General features: G+C 36.5%; 2 protein-coding genes across 8 annotated transcripts in view; both read right to left on the reverse strand.

Moving 5' to 3' along the window:
* The window catches only part of baz1a (bromodomain adjacent to zinc finger domain, 1A), a 39,367-nt gene extending 23,686 nt beyond the window's left edge, over positions 1-15,681 (reverse strand). For 3 of the 7 annotated variants that reach the window (XM_077238918.1, XM_077238917.1, XM_077238913.1), the window contains exons 1-8: positions 15,534-15,657; positions 15,085-15,225; positions 10,784-11,062; positions 4,597-4,746; positions 4,400-4,501; positions 4,174-4,261; positions 3,932-4,066; positions 3,696-3,756 (exon numbers count right to left, since the gene is read on the reverse strand). In XM_077238918.1, coding sequence (XP_077095033.1) covers positions 3,696-3,756; positions 3,932-4,066; positions 4,174-4,261; positions 4,400-4,501; positions 4,597-4,746; positions 10,784-11,062; positions 15,085-15,197 — 928 coding nt within the window. In that variant the 5' untranslated portion in view covers positions 15,198-15,225; positions 15,534-15,657. Of the gene's footprint in view, positions 1-3,695; positions 3,757-3,931; positions 4,067-4,173; positions 4,262-4,399; positions 4,502-4,596; positions 4,750-10,783; positions 11,063-15,084; positions 15,226-15,533 lie in introns of all 7 variants that reach the window. The other 4 variants (XM_077238912.1, XM_077238911.1, XM_077238915.1 and 1 more) reach the window with 2 other exon arrangements.
* Positions 15,682-17,117: 1,436 nt separating this feature from the next.
* On the reverse strand, positions 17,118-19,898 carry LOC143746790 (uncharacterized). The gene is made up of 8 exons (XM_077238903.1): positions 19,705-19,898; positions 19,010-19,131; positions 18,786-18,924; positions 18,576-18,697; positions 18,207-18,317; positions 18,011-18,117; positions 17,650-17,749; positions 17,118-17,518 (listed from the first exon to the last, which is right to left on the reverse strand). The coding sequence occupies exons 1-8, from the start codon at positions 19,799-19,801 to the stop codon at positions 17,396-17,398; spliced, it is 921 nt and encodes a 306-aa protein (XP_077095018.1). The 5' UTR covers positions 19,802-19,898; the 3' UTR covers positions 17,118-17,395.
* Between the last annotated feature and the right edge of the window lie 312 nt (positions 19,899-20,210).

The raw sequence follows: 20,210 nt of genomic DNA on the forward strand, positions 1-20,210 counted from the left end.
AAAAAAAAAATCCAGACAAGTGAATGACAAATTTACTTGTCCCAAGAACAAGCACATGAAAAGGCTTAATGTCGAGCCCTGGAGCTGGGTATCGTAACAATTTTCAGATACCGATATCAATAACTTGACTTCGATACCGGTTCCTGAACGATACTTTTTTCAATACCAATTTTATGAAATCCGTTTTAACAATATTACATTACCTAAAAAAATATATGCGGGATATATGCCTCGCGCTCAGCACACAAAGCTTGCCGCAAAGCACTGGCAAAAGTAGCCTAATGATTATGTATGTGTTGGGGAAAAAAATAGCAAGGAGATATTTTAATTGTTTATTAATAAACAAGTGTTTTCTGAGTGTGATGGCTGCAAAGATGAATATGGCGATGCTGACTCGTCATTCCTGCAGTAGTGAACACGCACGCGCCTATATGGATTACATAAACTATTTATTTCTAATTGTTTTGTTTAAAAGTAAACACATTTTGACCGTCTATAGCTGTGGTTTTTAAACTTTTTCAAGAGGTTCCCTTTTTTTCTTCTTTTTTTGACGCGACCAATAGGCTTGTGCGCAGAAAAAAAATCAGATCAGCACTTTAACCACTTTCGATGATGCACGTGCACTTGCTAAACCTTGACGCGATTGCAACGCAAAGTCGATTCTGAAATAATTTGATCAAGCTATAGGCCTACATACAGGAATTTTAACCAATTAATAGCCTATCGTTTGCTGCATGCTTAAAAAATACACAAAACATATTCCACAGCAAACTCTTTAAATGTAATATTCAGAACAGAACGAGAATTAAAAAAAATAACTATAAACTAGCCAAAACTAAATAATTTAAAGCGAAAGTAAAAGTAAGGGGCATTATGCTCACGTCACGCTCTCATTAGAATCAAAATGTTTCAACATTCGCGATGTATTTGATGGTAAACTATTCTTTATTATAGGCTTTGTAGCACCTTCACTCACGTTGCAATATCGACAGGGAAAAAAAATCATCCTTTTCACATACGCAAAATGTGCTTGGAAACATCACAGTTGAGCGGTGCTTACGCTGAATGGTACGAATTGTACTACTGCTATTTAAACAGAGCAGTGTGATTTTATATTAGGTTAACTATTTTATTATCATATTTTATTTCGGCAGCCTGGAATGGTGTATTTGTGAGTGTATTTGTATTTCAAATGAGAATAAAGTTAGTGTTAATTACAATTTTAAGGAAAACAAGTATTGATCTGAAATGTGTTTATTGCTGCCAATGGAGCGAACGAGAGTGTGTTGCGGAGGAACGACGAGTGTTTGTGTGTTGCTGTCGATGGAGCGAACGTGTTTGTTGCGGATGGAGCGAACGAGTGCCATCGTGTTTTTTTTTTTACTGTACTTCTAATCAAAGCTATTATTAGAAAACGGAATTTTTTTTTTTTTTATAAATCACTGGCGACCCATTTTTTAGTTCTCGCGACCCTGGGTTTGAAAACCACTGGTCTATAGGCCTATTTCTCATGTCTGTGAGGCAAGTATCTTATACGCTTCAGTTCACAGAGTTTCAGTTCATTTGTAACGCGCTCCAATTCTTGTAGTCGAAGACGGATAAATGTTCTACTCTCAAGTAGAACATTAGTGTTGCCGGTCTTGGCTGCAATTATCTTGTCAAAAATATTGCATCGTGTGCTTCTGGCATCAAGTCTGGTACATAGGTAGGTACACTGATCTTTTCCACATATTTTCTATCTATCTGGGTTGGGACGCTAAGGCCGTGTGTCCACCAAAGGGTTTTTTTTCACGCAGCTGGCGTATTTTTCCAAATGTTTTCAATGGGGGTGCCACGTTTTTTAAGCGCCATGAGTGTAACGAGGCACTAAGCATTTTTTTCACGCTGAAGAGCTGAGCGCTCTGCGTTTTTTACAGGTCGCCAAGAGTTGAAGAATGTTCAACTTTGGGTAAAAGACAGCACTCATCACAGTCACTTTTTACACAGCCGTCCAATCACAGTGGAGGAGGGGCGGGATAAATACAACACAGACAAACTGCCACAACATTTTTTCTGTACCACGACGTCAACCAGCAGAGCAAACCGAACAAAATGGATGAAAAATAAATTTTCAGTATGAAACAAATTATCTGCGAAATTAGTTACAAGTAAACTGTGCTGCGGATATTCTGTATCATAGCAATAAATAATCTCAACTGAAAAAACGCGCTGCCAAAGCGCTCTCAAGCGCCCACAGCTTAAAAACGCTTTGGTGGACACGCGGCCTTACACTCACACACTAAAGCCTCACGTGAGATGAGCCAGGTCTCTAGGCAACCGCATAAACTAGCGTTTTTCCGCCACAGCCAATCATGTTGCATACTTATTGTTTCACTGACGTTGACGAGATGAACCACTTAGGTATCGAAATTTGGTACCGAAAAAAAAGAAGTTTCAATACTTGAGGCAATTTGGTCGGTACTTAGATAAACTCGATACCCAGCCCTAATATATATATATATATATATATATATATATATATATATATATAAAATACCCGGTGTTACACCATTTAGATTTTTTTATAGTAATAAAAATAATTTAGTTCAGTTAGAGAACAGATACTAAAATTAAAAACAGATTGTGTCTGCTCAATTTAGAGTGAGCCAAATAAGAGTCGCAGCCTAGATTAGTAGGAGAAGATTTCAGATGTAACCGATCACATGACAAGAGTAGGGCGAGCTGACTGTAGCTGACTGACAAAGACGATGGCGGAAGATTTGGCTTCAAAGCCAAATGTAAAAGAACCTATATGCCAATATTTTGGATTTAAACTCAGTGCTAATAGGGAACCCTGCAAACATTGAGACAATCTGTACATTAGAACAACTGTAACGCGACGGTCGGGTGCAGATTTCTAAATCGGAGAAAATCATATGGTTTGGGTGGATGATTTGGAGGTGACGTTAGAACTGATCCATGCATCTCTAGTGTGGATTTAGTAGCAAACGCAGTGTTACCTGCAACCTCAGTCCCACAGGCTTTACAGTGAATTCAGTGCATGGGCCATTTTCATAGCAGTGCCACTCAAATTATTTCAGCTACTCTCTCCAAAAACTGTAAGCCTTCTTTTCCACTGGTGGATCCACATTCACCACATGATCGACATCACCAACCTCAGGAGTTACATTATCTGTAACTTTAGGCGGCGTACAAAATAAATCTCTGTGTTCTTTTTATCGTCTCTCTTCAGCTCTTTACATTTTGCACACTAGTTAGCTGTGTCACGTGACAACGGAGCGACGTGAAAGTGATTTACGGCTAATATTAACCAACCTAAAATTGCCATTAAATTTAAGAACATAAAGATGAATTGTAATTGGTTATGTGATAGAACGGTAGACCGGCCACTGTTATCAGCTCACAGCAAGTCAAGTCAAGTCATGTTCATTTATAAAGCGCTTTAAACAGCTTTACAGTGGCTTTAGAGCAGGCACATACTGTGCAGTAGTAATTAGCAAACGTTTTGTAGAGAAATAAAAACGATTAAAACAATTATTTTCATTCGCACAAATGCTCCCAAAAATATTTTGAGGTTGCACACATTCAATTTCAGGAACATATGCGAAAAATTTTTTCTTGGAATTCAAGTCGTTTCCCTCATTACTACTAGATACATTTTCATGTGTAACATGTATTTTGCATTTTAAACTTACCCATGGCCATCATTTGTTCTTTCTGCTGCATCAATTTTAACTTCTCCTCAACATAATTCATCTAAAATTAGAAAACAAATACTCTTTAGAGAAACACTATTTAAAACTGCATATGTCCAGAACTTTACACTACACAGTTTTTTTAATAACATGTCATGCTTGTAATAGCCTGAATCAAGATGGCCTAGAAAAATATCTAATTGTAAACACACATGTAAGCAGACAAGACGACAAACCTCTGTTGGAGAGGCATCATTTGGACGGTGACCTCTCCCTTTCCCTGGTGGACTGAAGGCAAACACTGGGGGCTCGTCCGGGAAGAAGTGGGAGAAATCGTGTTCAGCTAACTTATATTTTACAACTGTAGATGGCTGGAAAGAATAACAGCAACCAGAGAGAGAAAGATTAAAATTGAAATAATTAAATCAGGCAAACTGGACAACTGTAGTCCAAAAAATGTACTACATTTTGATTTTACCTTCAGTCTGACGGTCCCGTTCATTAGTTCACAGTGCTGTTTAAGAAGCAGCTTCAATCTGTCTCGACTAAAAATGTTCTTCTTACGACTATAGGATGGAACAGCAAGGAGAAAAAAATTGCAAGTCATTTTTTTGAACGACTTTACAATCTGAGTTACAAGCAAGAGTAACAACCAGAGTTTATTAATGAATCTATCTCTAGTTTCTATCTCTAGTGTAACTCACTTAATCTGAGCAGCTTTTGTAACTAATGGTTCACAACCCTCTGGGCTGACAGGTTGAACTCTGTATTTAAATGAAGATGGACTGGTGGGTTTCTTCTTCTTGCTTTAGAGAAAGCATAAAACACACAATTTATTTAAAAATGAATTCAAGGATACACGTATGAAGCATTTAATAGAAAGGTATTTCTAAACACCTACCCACTAGATGGTGTTTTGGGAGAAGTGACTGTTGGCTCTTCATCACTGTCGCTGATCACAATTGAATCACCCTCTATGCGATGTTTGACATGGCCGTTGACTGTGCCATTGGAATGGGGAGGAGTAACTTCTAATATTTTGCAGGGTTGCCTGCTGAATACGGAAACATTACAATAAATAAACAAATCTGCATGCAAATTTTAAGTCCTAATGAACTGTGAAATTAAGTGTAAACCAAGTGACCTGAAAAAGAACTAGATTGGAAAGGGACAAAATGTTAGCCTTAGCCTGAGAACCAGAATTCTACCTCAAAATTCTACTACAAAAAGTAGGTACAGATAAAAAGTTAATAACCTTCAAAGAGTGGTTCATAAAGAAATGTTTAAAAATTTGAGGCTCCATCACTCCCAAAATAGCCATTTATATATTTCCTTCTTTCTTACTATGTGAAAACAGCTGTAAATTATAATTATCCTAAATCTAGAGAACACATCACTAATTGCAAAGCAATATAGCATTTTTTTCAAGACCAGCCACTTTCAATCTAGAATATATAAACTTCACCAACAACCACCAATACAGGATTGGGTGTTATCTATTTGACTGACTGGATGAGAAAGCAAGACTCAGCCAGACACAGAAAGCAGTCTTCCTACTTATCTTCCAAAAAAAAAAAATCCCCCTCCACCCGCTGTCTACCAGTGGGGCTCAAAGCTGCCTCACGTCTGGTTGTATCTGCAAGCTCTGATGATGTCTGGGCCTTGCACCAGTTCATCCAATCGGAAGGATTCTCTTAGCTCCACCCATTCACTTTATGTTATCTCCAAATAGCAAGGTCAGCTCGTGATGGCTGACTCTGATCCTTTCCTAAAGGACAGAGCTCCGATACACTTTCCTTTTACAAGCAAGTTTCCATTCAGGATCAGGCATACAGCGCAGTCCATGTTATTATCTCTGGACTGATAATTGTGCAAGGTTGGCATATTTATTTTCTAAGACTTGATAATGTACTGCATACAGAGCTGGCAAAGTCATATAGAGCTCCAAATACGCTTTGTCCAGAGGAGGCAGGTGAGGGTGGAGACATACTGACATCTGGGTGTTTCTCTTCTATTAGGCCATGGTCTGTTCTAAACAGTACTTTATACAGGGCTATTGTTCATCACCATTCACATACTTTCTTTTCAACACAATTGTGGCTCATCTGCATAATGGTTGTTTTTTTCCAGTAAAAACAAAACACTGAAGTCAACTGTTGTCATTAAATTATTTTGCAATTCAAAAGACAGATTTAACCATTATCAAAATTAGTAAATGGACTAGGGATCTCCATGCACCTCAGAATTCTATTCGATTACGATTCAGAAGGCTCCAATGTGACCCTTTTGGGGTCAACATCTGTTGTAATGGTTTTCATTTCTCTTCAAAACGTTTGCTAATTACTGCCCAGTATCTGCTTGCTGTGAGCACACATCTTTGCAGAAAAAAATGCATGAAATATGAAGGTACATACTGTACAAACTTATCTTAAACCTATCCTATATACTCAGAAATAATAATAATAAAAATAATAATATTATTTATATATATATATATATATATATATATATATATATTAGGGCTGGTCAATAAAACGATAACGATAATTATCACAATATAATTTTCTCTCGATAAAACGATATCAAGAGTTCGATAAATGTTCGATAATGTTTATGCGGCAAAAGCGGAACGAAACTCATTTGAACCGTGCGCCACACTGACCATTTATCCACTCGGCTCAAAGTCCAAACGGCAGTGCAGCGCAAGCTCACTAGAGCAGATGCGTTTACTCTGATCGGTCTCGATCACGAGATCCAGAGAGAAGCGCTTGAATTCAGCGAAGAACACAAATGTCTAGGGCTGCAACAACTAATCGATAAAATCGATTATAATCGATTATGAAAATCGTTGTCAACGAATGTCATTATCGATTAGTTGGTCTGCTTACGTCACGGGGAGCGTTTACTGGTACGCACACACACGCAAGGTCTCTCTCCCTCAGGCGCTCTGCCGAGCGCGCGCGCTACACGGTTTGGAGCAGTCTCTTCTGTCTCGCATGCGCGCTCTTGCTTGCGCGCTCTAGATTTCGGGAGTTTGAACTAATTCGCGGGCATCAGGGAGCCGCAATCAATATGCGGGAGACTCCCGGGACTTCCGGGATGTCTGTATTTTGTCTCGAGCATCAGGTTGTGCAATCAGTTCGCTCGCAACGTAAGTGATGGATTAAAATAGCGCTACCGCAGAAATAGGTTAAATTAAAACGGTGTTTACAAAGTGAAGCATTAAATACAAAGGCAGTTAATAACAGCAGCAGTAAAATATTGTTTTTTAGTCACTGTACTCAGTGGTTTTCAGCGAATGCTTGTGCACTAATGCATAATTTCTCCTGTCCTTTACTCAAGCCTGTTAGCTTGCTGGGTAACGTTACCTCCATTCCGTTCTCTTTTTATAGCATTTGTCTACTAAGTTTTAATTGTTTTTCAAACGCGATCTACTGCGGCTCTACATTCACACAATTGTTTTCAGTCTTTCTATATTTATTTAATCAATTTATCCTTATATTATATTCTTTTATATATTATATATATATATAATATATATTATATTCTTTATCCTTATATTCCTTATATATAATTAATTTTAAATAAAAATTAAATGAATTATATATTTTAGATGTTTTTAGTTTGTTTTTAGTTCAGATATTCACATCTGAACAACATGTCTGTGTAAATTTGTTTTAACAAAAATTGTGTTAAAACATAATATGTTGGATATCATTTTTTTAACAATAATCATGTTTGTCAACTTGCCATCAGCAATTATCATTAAAAACAATGCAAATATTGATATTAGTAAAACTCAATGTGTGGCTTTTGCACTTTTTAAAGTACACTTTTACACATAAATACCCTGATTTACGGTTTTATTTAGTTATAATAAAAAAAAAATCGAATTTAATTTCTATTCGATTAATCGAAAAAATAATCGTCCGATTAATCGATTATCAAAATAATCGTTAGTTGCAGCCCTACAAATGTCTCAGTGATTTAAACCAGCTTAAAAGGCAGATGAAACAGCACTGACAAACAGGAGAAACACTGTGCGCAGCGCAACGATACTTTTCAGAAGGCTTTTCCGTCTACAAATTCCCATCATTTACCATGGATTTACTGTAACGTTAGCCTAGTAATATTAACTGCGCCATGAAATGTGGGATATACATATTGAATTGTATTATATTATGAATGTAGACTAGAGCCCGACCGATATGGATTTTTGGGGGCCGATGCCGATACCGACATTAGGGAGTAAAAAAAGCCCGATACCGATATATCGGCCGATATTATTTATGTGTACATTATAATACAGTAGCAATATTATTTGTGTATTATAGTACAGTATACCAGTCAAAAGTTTGGACACTTTCCTATTGGTGTGTACAAACTTTTGATGGGTACTTTACACATGAGCTATAAACAGAATAAATATATTTTATAAACAAGTTTTGCAATGATCACTCAAATGTGGTAATCATACACTTGTGTGACAGATATGTAATGGAGGCAGGGGGAATGATAGAATGAGAATTATACAGCTGAGCTGTAACCAAACTAGTTTGCATTGCATGTTATATTATATTCTATTCTATTATATTCTAAATACTGTTGCATAATCTTCACTAACGACTTTGTCTTTTAATTTAGTCATAACTTTTATCAATAAATATATAAAAAGTGTCACTGACAAAACCTTATTATCTTCTATTTTTACTCTTAATTCCTCTAATCTCTACCAGTGGAGGAAGAACTCAGATCTTTTTACTAAAGTAAAATTAATAAATCATAATGAAAACGTTTTTAATTACATGTACAGTACTTTTATACTATTTTAAATAATTAGTAAGCAAAATGTACTAAACGTGAAACTAGGCTACTCTTAATGCAAAATGGCCCTATATAAAGTGTTATAATTATATACATTTTTGGAATATTGCTTGATGTTGTAACGTAGCGTTATCAGGCAGAATGAGCTTTAACACGGTGTCTACACGGCCGTTATTGCTCGCGTCGCAACAGCTGTTTACCCGAGACAAAGCAGAATCAGTTTACTGTCGGAGATCGCTCACGCCACGCATTTTAATCAATGTTTCATCAACCAATTGCCTTAATAAATAAGAAGTAGGCCTAAATATAGCAGACAATATAATCAGGACTTCTCAGCTGCGCGCTTGCAATAGTCACAAGCTCACACAATACGTGACAGAGGCTTGTAGCAGAGAAATCAATTCTGTGAATTACACTGCGCAAATCACAAGTAGGCTACTACCCACCGGATGAAGAAGGGTTGGCTCTCAGTCTCCACAGGCTACATAAAATATTCATTTTATTTTATTTTATTTTTCGTGTTCGCATTTATGAGGAAAAAACAATGTTACAGACGCGACAGTTCAGCACTACGGACGTGAGCGCTCTGAAAGCGGCACTAATGCTTTGAAACTTTCACATAGACATCAAACAGAAAGCACAAAACCTTTAGTTTCAAAGTGAATTTCGTTTTGTCTTAATTGTATCTTAATTTTAATCAATGTTTCATCAACCATTTGCCTGCATTTAATTTATAAGAAGTAAATATAGCAGACGATAGATAATCTCGACACGGAGGCGCCTGCAGGTGAACCGGAGCTCGTCTCATGAACCGAAACTCAGCGTATAGACCTGAGAATTGAAATATATCTATATTGAAATGTCTACTTTTAAACAGAACAATTCAAAACGAAAGACAGACAGACTCATGTAATCGTATGAAATGTGCATTTCTCTCTTTCACGCGTTCACTGAAGATCGCGAGTCAGCATCGTCAACTTCATCTTTGGCTGACACTGACTGAAAACACTAGTTTATTAATAAACAATTAAAATGTCTCCTTGCTATATTTGTTGTATTCATAATCATTACTTTTGCCAGTTCTTGTGACAGCTTTTAGGTGCTTTATTGGCAGCGCACCCTTACATGAATCACCACACCGCATTTTTTAAAATATTCATTTATCGGCCATTATAAATGCCGATACCGATAGTTAGGAAAATGCCTAAAATCGGCCGATACTATCGGCCCGCCGATATATCGGTCGGGCTCTAATGTAGACAATGTATTAAAGGACTAATGGAATATAATAACAGTATTTAATAATGTATTTAGGCTACTGTTTTTCATACAAATACCATAGAAACCATTAAGTTACATTTTGCCATGATAGTGAGGTGCTATAGGCTATGCCTGGTTTTATCTGTGGTTATCATGATCTAAATGCATGATAGTGGATGACCAATGGTTAATTTTAATAAAACTCTAAGTCAGAATATCACATTTTATCAAATAAAATTGAGGTCGTTAAAAAAAAATTAACAGATGGTACTGTTTTTGTTAATGAACATAAATTTAACATAGTAAATCTGCATCCTCCTAACTCAAGCTAATACTACTGTCAACATGCTGTCAAATATGCGTTTCGAGACAAAACATGTAATATTAAAGTCAGGCAACACAAACCTGTTTCAAGACTTGAAACAATTAGCACATACAGAAACTAAGAAATTAATTTTTCTATTAAGATATTTATTTTGTTAAGGAAAAAATATAAATGTTTGAATGTTCTACCTGAGATATGTGAAATGTTCTGACAATAAAGAGTTGTTTAAAACCACAATTAACGCTCTGGTACAAATTTCACAAAAATCTGCCTTTAAACTTGAAAGAATAAAAATTTGACATTTACCGTGATAATTATCGATATTGACTGATATAAAACAATTATCGTGATAATTTTTTTTGGCCATATCGCCCAGCCCTTATATATATATATATATATAAATATCAATAATAAAAAAGCTAAATATTTCTTAGCCAAAAAGTAATAAATAACACCAATAATAGGCTATTTTTAACAGCAAATGCTTTTTAAAATCAGAAAATAACAGCACCTTTCAGTCTGTCACCATCATGCAAACATGAAATATCAAACATACAGTAGTTCTTTACAGGTTTTTGCATTCCATTGCAGTGTTTTTCCTATTGTTTTTATGTTTGGCCGGCGGACGTGTTTGGCTGTGATTCATGTTGATGAGTTATGAGTAACAACAATATCTCACCTGGTACCAGAGCGACTGACAACATCCACTATCTCTCCGGGAAAGAAGCGGTCTTTAACATAAGCGTACACATCATCACATATCTCATGCAGGCGTGAGCGGTGCGTAAGTGCTGCCAAGTGCAGGATGGGGATGACCAGGGCATTGGAAAAGTTCTGAAGATTGAGTCTGGCTTTCCTCTCGCTGTCCAGAGCCTCCTGGTAGGTCAAGCCAGGCTTCCCTGTCACCGCACAGCTCCACACCAGGCTGTTACACAGAATGGTCCTCTCAAAGAATTCACTGTTAAACCAAAATCACAATGTTTAATGTTGTTATTAACTAGCCTAACACCTTTACAGAGATGAACATATTGCTGACAACATACTAATCAACTTGACAAAAAGTTCATGTTTTGGGGAAAACAAAAAAACAGAGGGGAGAAATTTACCCAAAATACATCTACTTGTTGACCATTATATCATCTTAAAAAAATGTTTATATAAAAAGTTATTTATGATTTAGTAATGACAGCAAATAGAGTGTTCTGTTGGCATCAAAATGAGGCAATAATTTTAGAGTGGTAAACACACTAAACAAATAAAACAACTTCCCATATCAACACTAGACACTGTAACTGTGCAAAACTATTTTCTCTCTCCTGATTCAATCTAAAATGTATATAATAAATTGTATTCACTTCAAAGTTTTATTACTTGAAATGGACACAACGCAAATCTTTTGATTTATTTCTAAACAGTTAGAAGTCAAAACTTATTGATGGTTATTTATAGTAGTAAATGCTCTCTAACAAACTATTTTTATCCCATTCAAACTCAGGTGAAAAATGTGCATCTTAAAGTGTCCCTATTATGCTATTTTAAAGTTTCCTAATCTTGTTTTGGAGTCTCCAACAACAGGTTTACATGCATCAAAGGTAAAAAAAATGTTTAATTTTCTCATAATATACATTTGTACATCACCACATTTTCAATGATTCTCAAACGACTCGTCAGATTAACCAATCTCTCTAAATCCCTCCTTTCTGCGAGCTACTCTGCTTTGATTGGCCAGACAGCTCAGTCTGTTGTGATTTGGTTAACCACGTACAGCGTTTGCGTCAAACAAAAACGCCCATTGCCATAACAACATCAGCTCTGCATGTCCTGAGGCTTCCTACACCGTAAACTAAACACACTAATGAACAATGACGTCGATTTAACCATATCAATGCAAGCGCGATGATAAAACATTTGAAGAACTAGTTATTCAACCTGAACCTCCATCGCAAGGACGACTCGATCAGGACGTTTCTCAGTGATACACTACTTAGTTTGAGGTAAATTATGAGATGTTGCAACTGTAATTCCTCACCATCAGCATTAACAAGTGCATGTCCATCAAAAAAACGATTATTTTACTTGTAATAATTTATTTACCGAGTATTTTTATAATATATTGCGGTGAACACGTGGAAACTGTATCAATAACATTGCATGTATACAATGTATACATTAGCCGAGCTCTAGCGTGAATGACTGATGTAACATAAATGTTGGTAAAACAAAACTTACTTCATGCTTAATCTTTCAGTTTTAGGTAATAGTGCGGCGGATTAGCAGAAGTATTTCAGTAAGACAGTAATAATGTGAGTTAACCAGTTAGCAGGAGACCTACACAATATAAAACTCAAAACTAAGTAATTTGAACACCATCTTTCAAGAGTAAGCGGTTTACGAATCCTGCATTGAACTACGAGATTTGAGAAGCAGCCGTCAGTAAAATAAAGGGAGCACAGCAAAAGTTTAGGATCATACTACTGTGGTATCGTGATTCTTCACATGCTCGTCCTTGGTAGGGCTGGGCGATATGGCCAAAAAATCATATCTCGGTATTTTTTGGTTAAATGGCGATATACGATATATATCTCGGTACTTTCTACGTTTTTCTATTTGGATAAAGAAAATGTATTTATTTATTTTTAAATTTTTTATTTCAGCTCAATGATATCCAAAAAATGATATTGAAGGATATGGAAACAAATAGGGAATGTATTGTAGGCTATGCAATATATTATGTGCAAAAAGGTGGTTAAAATCACATTACATTCTAACTTTGTAACATTACAAACTAAAAACAAAAATAATGCTTTTGTTTTTAAAAATGACTAAAGGCTAAACTAAAAATGAAAATAAAAACAAAAGCACAAACTAATTATATTAGCCTGCATTTGATTACCCCATTATAATGGTCCCTTCCATAAACATATACTTGTAGATTTAAAATTCCAAATATGGCACATTTATTGTCTCCCACAACAAATATTTAAGTAATATGTATTTTAGTCAGAATTATTGCACTACTGTTGTATTGTGCTCGTCTGTTTTGCGCGCGGCGTCGCTCATTAACGGAAGCTTGAATTTTAGCAGAGATTCATTTGCAGAAGCTCGTCCTCTCCTGACAGTGAAATGGACATATTTGTTTGATTTGTTTGAACAATTACAGATGGAGAATATACCTGTGAAATGTAAGTTAAGCACTGAGGAAAGCACCACGTCTCAAACGCATTAAACAGCGCCAGTATTTATCTTTCAGTCACTAACAGTAGGCTATCTGTCCGAGCATCTGACAGGGCAAGCTGCTTTAAACTTGTTAACTATCTTACCAGTTATTTTGAAGCGCTTAATAAGCTTGTGTCATGTTTAGGACAAATTGTACTGTTCTTTCACTGCAGGAGCTCACACTGCGTACTCCACTATTTTTCAGATGTGCTCGTATCAAACTACTGTATCGATACAAACGGTATTGCCTCATTCCATATCGTGGGGAAAAAAAATATCGATATATTGTACAAACTCGATATACCGCCCAGCCCTAGTCCTTGGGCAGTGAAAAAAGCTGGCTTTACCGTCACATTGTAGAGCACAGCATCTTCTCGACATGATGCTATCCAGTATCCACAGGAATCAGCTGCCAGTTTGAGGGGTTTCAAGTTTTCCCTTATGTCTGCTTGGCAATAAGTGGGCGGGCAATATGCTAACGTTTCGTCTTGACGTCACAACGAAACGGCTTTTCACTGACTCAGTCAGTCGACTCTTACTTTTGAAAGACAATAACTTTATATAAGGTGCACTTTCAGATTTAAAAATGTGCAGGATGTTTTCATTCACTTAGAGCTGTTACACACTACATGAAAGGTCATTTTCAAAAATTCATAATAGGGGCCCTTTAACAATTAGACAGAAAACCGAAAAAAAAAAATACATGAATTCGACATTTATATAGATATTTTGTATTTCAAAATAACTGCTCCACAAATAACAATATAACTAATAATTAACAAATAAACAAATAAATAAATAAAGTGATAAAACAAAACATTTGTTTAAATCAGTTATTGGACAGTTGGTCTTAAAAAGCAATATCTGCCCATATCTTGCCTTAGGATTTATCTCCAAGTAGTTAACTAACAGCCATAACTCAGTAAACAGACCTAATGACAGTTCATCCTAAATTATAATCTGCATCCTACCTCCTAAATCAACCTCACATGTAAACTGATCAAGACGAATGACAACTTTCCAAGAGCTGTTGACAGATGACATATTTGCCTGCTTCAAGACCAAAACTAAAGACAACCATCTAAACCAGTCCAAATAGTTAACTTAGTCATCATAATATTTCCGATTCCAGCCTCATATGAACAAGCAAGCTAATTCCCCAAGGCCTGATAACAAGTGACATCAACATTATAATGGGACAAGCAGTAAAACTCCTGCCTCTAATGCACAGATACACCAACAATAGCAGCGACCACGTTTCAAGCAACAACATCCTGTGGGTGGATGAGAGCTGTCCCATCCCCGCTAACAACCCCAAAAACACCCGACCAGGGGCTTCCTGTGGACATCCCGACCGCGATATGACACCATGTAAGCCTTTAAAACAAATCGAGAAATAGGTATAAGAATTATTACCCTCAGTCGGGTCTATATATCGTGGTTTAACGTTAGTTGGCTAAACTAAGCTAACTAACTAGCAACCAACTCTGTTAGCGAAGGCCTCCAACTGACACCTGCCGGGTGTATGAAGGGGGAAAAACTGAGCTCTTTTTAAATACAAGGTTATTTCAAACCAGGAGTAGTGGGTTATGGCTAAAGCTAGTTTAAAATAGCAAACTAAGATGGAATGTAGGTTAGTAGTTATTTTAATTATGAAAATTAAAACTTTAAAGCGGGCTGTCACTTCTGTTACTTTCTGGAGCTTCAGTTGTTGGCTGCCATCAAAGGGGAAGTTGAAATGTACAAACAAGAAAAATCTCTTACTCATAGGTCCTGAAGATTTCGTGTGTGACTTTACAGAGGAAGACTTCTTCATCGGGTCTGAGATCAGCGGGCGGTTTCTGCCTCACGAACGGCTTTTTGTGGAGAAGCGGCATTTTTCTTTCTCTTTATCTTTCTCAGAGACTTTCAAAAACAACAAACACAAAAAGACAATCAGAAAGTAAGATGATATACAATTAATGAGAATCCATTAAAAGTCAGACTGTGAAATTTGTCTAAAACCGGTTAAAATTAAACCGTTACGATTTCAAATGTAAAAAACAGAAACAAAAAACGATATCTTCAGTCTTTGTTAATGACACGCGCTTCCCGGGTGACGTTCAAAATCCAGCCCACATGTTTAACCGTTTTATTCAACCCGAATAAAGCACACGCTTGGTTACTATATATCAAACGAGTCTGATACATAGACAACTAAAGATAATATTTACCAAATCTATGATGTAAAAAGGATAATCGGCTCCGAAAAGAAAGAAAAACACAAGAGTATCAGAGTATGTCCCACTTCTCCGAGCGGGGATATTAAGCGTGTTGTCGACAAGTTTTGATCCGCTCTAGTTCACTTACCCACCGGGTAGCGCTGGGGGCGGGACTTCCACGGTAATTCTGCCATTGCATTGGGCGTTTTGAGTGACAATCACGCCTCCGTAGCCAATAGTAGGAGGTGAAAGTAGAAATAGTGTGTGGGGGGGGGGGGGGGGGGGGGGGGTTCTACCATTGAAGCTTCATCAATCTTGAAAGACATTTTAGGTTAATATATATTATAAACACAGATAATTGTAGCACTATCTTTATGACAGATAGAAGTCATTCACAGTGGCCAGAGGGCTTTTGAGCTATTCCTCTTCCAGAACAAAGGTCAGGTCACTGTGATGCTGGTAGAGGAAAACGTTTTATGTCTCGCTCCTCCAAAACATACCAAAGTGGATCAAAAATATTTAGACCTGGTGACTGTACAGGTCATGAGAGATGTACAACTTCACTTTCATGTTCATCAAACCATTCTGTCACAAGTCTTGCTGTGTGTATTGGTGCATTAACACACTGATACACAGCCCCCCCTTCAGGGTACAATGTTTGAACCATTAGGTGCACATGGTCCTCCAGAATGGTTCTGTAAGCACAGAAGGGAATGTCATGATATTGTAGCCCAAACCATCACTGATCCACTCCTGTGCTTCAATCTGAGCAGCAACAGCCCGGGTGTTAAACCTCTTTGTGCTTCTCCAAACGGTAAACTCCCACTAATGTGGGAAAAACAGTAACAGTGGACTCATCAGAGAACAAAACGCCCAAGATTTGCACTGTTGGCACCATTGAAACCAACATATGGCATTAGCACGAGTGACCAAAGTTTTGTCTATAGCAGCCCGTCCATGAATATTGACTCTGTGGAGCTCCAGACAAACAACTTTAGTGGAAACAGGAGAGCCGAGGTGCACATTTAATTCTGCAGTGAGTTGAGCAGCTGTGGTATTATTTATTTTTTGGATTCAAAAAAATACATCTGGACATCTCTTTCAGACAGCTTCCTGTTGCGTCAACAATCACTCCTGTTGGATGTGGTTCGTTCGTTTGATGTGTAGTATGCCGACATTACCCTGGATACCATAGCTCTCGATACACCACAAAGACGTGCTGTCCTGGGCACAGATGAGCCAGTGAGACGTCTACCAACAATGTGTCCTCTTTTGAACTCTGATTTGTCTCCCATTATGTTGTATGGACTGCACTATTCTTTGTACAGCTGTGCTACTGGTCTGCTAATTCAACCTTCACCCTCTGCTCTTACTGATGGAATGTAAAATCAGTGAAACCTCCAACACCATATTGGCCAGTGTTTCAGTTTCATTGTCCATTGTGTGTGTGTGTGTATATATACACATACACACACACACAATGCTGCTAGCGAAAGAAAAAAAACATCCCCTACTTCCTTTTTCAACAGAAAGAGCGTAACACAGAAATGCATTAGAACAAAATTCAAAACCAAACCGAGGAAGAGGGCACATACATGAATACATAATGTATTTATTATCGCTCAATAAGGACTCCTTTAAAATGCAGCAGTGCCAACATAACACAACATAAATAGATTATCTGACATGTATGGCTAGTTACATAAACAGACAGTTTGAAGTACAACTTTAAAAAGTTGAAAATTTAAGTTAACCTAAAACAGGATGTTGTATGTTAAATTAAATCTATCCTGATTGACCTCACCGAGGCTAATCATATTCATTGTTCCACTGCATCAGAAGAGTCCAGACTCCAGAGCTTTCTCTTCTAAGGGTCAAAGTACTATATAAAGATGGATTTGCTTGAGAGAATCTGGATCTGTGTCATTTTTTAGATAAACATTGTAATCAAGTTGTACTTCCTCTATCCATTGGCTGAGTGCTAATGTCTCTAGAAACTGGGAAAGAAAAAAAACAACTTAGAATTGATTCATCAAATCTTGATAAAAGGCTGATGTATTGAATTATACTGCCAATCACAATTAGGAGATAAATACAGTAATCTTAGAGACAGAGCAAAGCTTCTTACAACAGCATCCTGAAGTAAAGTAAGTGCTTCTTGAATGCCGGGTACAGTTACTAACAGTGCACCTTTCTTTCGGAAATTTTTATTAATAAACAGCCAAGCTCTGAAAAAGAAAAAATGGGTAATTTTAGTGTAAACCTTATTTAATAGCTACACACTTACTATACTATACACAATTATTCAATATTATACATAATAAGTCGATATTCGCACATGCAATTTCTATAGTATTGCATAATATATAGTATTTCTATCGACTTATATAATATATATTTTGTTTATTATAAAAAAAAAACATTTATTTATGCATTATTTCAATAAGATATCTGCATGTTCTTAAGTACAATCACGGTTTGGCACTTACTGCATTTGATCACTTGGTTCCATGAAGAATTCAAAAACGTTGTTCATGATCAAAACGTCTGTATTTTGCACTAAGGCAGCCTGAGAGCGGATATCTGCATGAATCACCTATGTAGTGCACATTGAACATCTCTATAAACATAATTTCCGGACAAAACAATGATCATATTAAAAAAATAAAAAGTACGATCAATTACCTGAATTCTGTCACTGAAGCCATATTTCTGTACAGCCATAGTTTGAAGCTTGACAAACTCTGAACTCATTTCAACCCCCATAAGCTGAGATGCTGCACTGTAAAGGTAGCCCTGAGAAGAGAAAAAAACAGAGGCAATAATATAGATGTATCACGAGAGACAGACCATGTTTTAAAAAGAAAGATAAAAGCTGGTGTAGCCTAGTGGATACAGATCTGAGCTGGTACGTAAAATGTTGCGGGTTTAAACCTAGTAGGGAAAGGCTGCTCAAGGGCGACTGTTACTGTTTCAAGTATACTATAAACATCAGTTAATTCACAATTGATAATGAGTTTAAGTGTGCTTAAACAAACATCATCAGCAATTTACCCCAAATAGCACAGCTCCTAATCTAGATCCCACATCCACCACCAGTTTTCCTGTGAGGTCTGGAAGAACGTTGCGGAATAGGAACTGGAGCTCCGGGATCGAGAATGAATGTGAGATGAACTCTTTGAAAAATTATTAATTGCATATTATGATGTTGATTTTTATTGCATGAGTTTATGTACATAGCTAAGTATCCATGCAAACACTTACCCAACGGTGCTGTTCTGTGCGATCCACAGTTGAGACAGTAGTTGCGACTCATTTTTCCCTCTTCACACAATGAATCTACAGTTTCCTCATCAAATAAGAATGCATCTACATGCACAGTGGGATGAGGTTTCTGTTGAGTCTAAAAGTTAAAGTGTGCTTTAGGATCTAACAATGAAAGTAGTTGTGAATCCCAGAGCACAATACTAAAAATCTAATAAACAAACCTTCTGAATTGCCATGGTCTCTGAGGGAGCCATAGCCTCCAGTGGAAGGCAAGTCCTTAGGTCCTCTGCAATACTTTGAAGAATAACACTTTGGTTATCCACCAGGAAATCATCCAGATCACCTAAAAATGCAGATGAAAAACTGTTATAGACAGAATAATATTAGGGTAAACATTTAAACTAATAGATAACACTATATTCTTAATATACTGTATACTTAGTATACTTAAGTTACATTAACCATTGCAAAATTGTTAATGTAAGTAAGCAATAGTATGTTTAAATATGCAAATGAGGCATTAAATATGCACTAATTTGCACTAATTTCCAGAATAGATATGTGAATAATCAAGGATCAAAACTTAATTTTGCTGACATTTAGGAATAAATGTTATATAACAAAAGGCCATTAAAGAAATTGTTATTTAAAGACAGGCATATACATTGTAATTGCAAAGGCAAATAAATAAAGTGTAGTAAAATAAACACTTAAATGTGTATGTTGGATGTTTTCTTTCCGCCTGAACGAAGAGAAGTTATGGAAGCAAAATAGCCCAAAATCTCAAAATTGACCAGTCTATGAAAAAAAAAAATGATTTGCCGGAAATGTTTTTTCTAATAAGAACACATGCTAATATCTTGCACATAATATAATCTTTAGTTAACATGACAATAACAAAAGTTCCTGATTTTACCAGATGTTTTCAACCATTCTATAAGTTTTGGAAGATGTTGCCTCTCCGTCTTGGAAAACACCTGCAGAATTTCATTTTTTGCATCGTTAAAATGCATCGATTCAAGCTCTTGATACTTATTTTACGCCAATTACAATCTAGGTTGCCAGCATAGGCTATTACTACTGAACAGTCTATGCTACTGAACAACACGTATGAGCCTGCGGTAGAATCAGTGGGAAGAGTCTTGTTTAAGGTAGAACTTAACATTTTTGTGAACATAAACCTGATATTATAAAATATTCCAGGTGATGATTCCAAATGTTATTTGAATTGCCTTAATTAGATTTGAATGACCCTTAAAGGTAAACATTTTTACCATTTTGTTTTACGTTGGAATACATTTTATCTACTGCCGTGCCACCTTAATACAAGCTTCCATAATTTTGCGTCATGTCCAACAGCTCTAAAATAAAGGATATTTAAAAAGAAACAATAATGGTATAAACTTATATTCTAATTTATAT

This window comes from Siphateles boraxobius, unplaced genomic scaffold (genome assembly GCF_051911475.1).
Source record: "Siphateles boraxobius isolate OS27281-9 unplaced genomic scaffold, OSU_SipBor_1 22, whole genome shotgun sequence".
Lineage (NCBI taxonomy): Eukaryota > Metazoa > Chordata > Actinopteri > Cypriniformes > Leuciscidae > Siphateles > Siphateles boraxobius.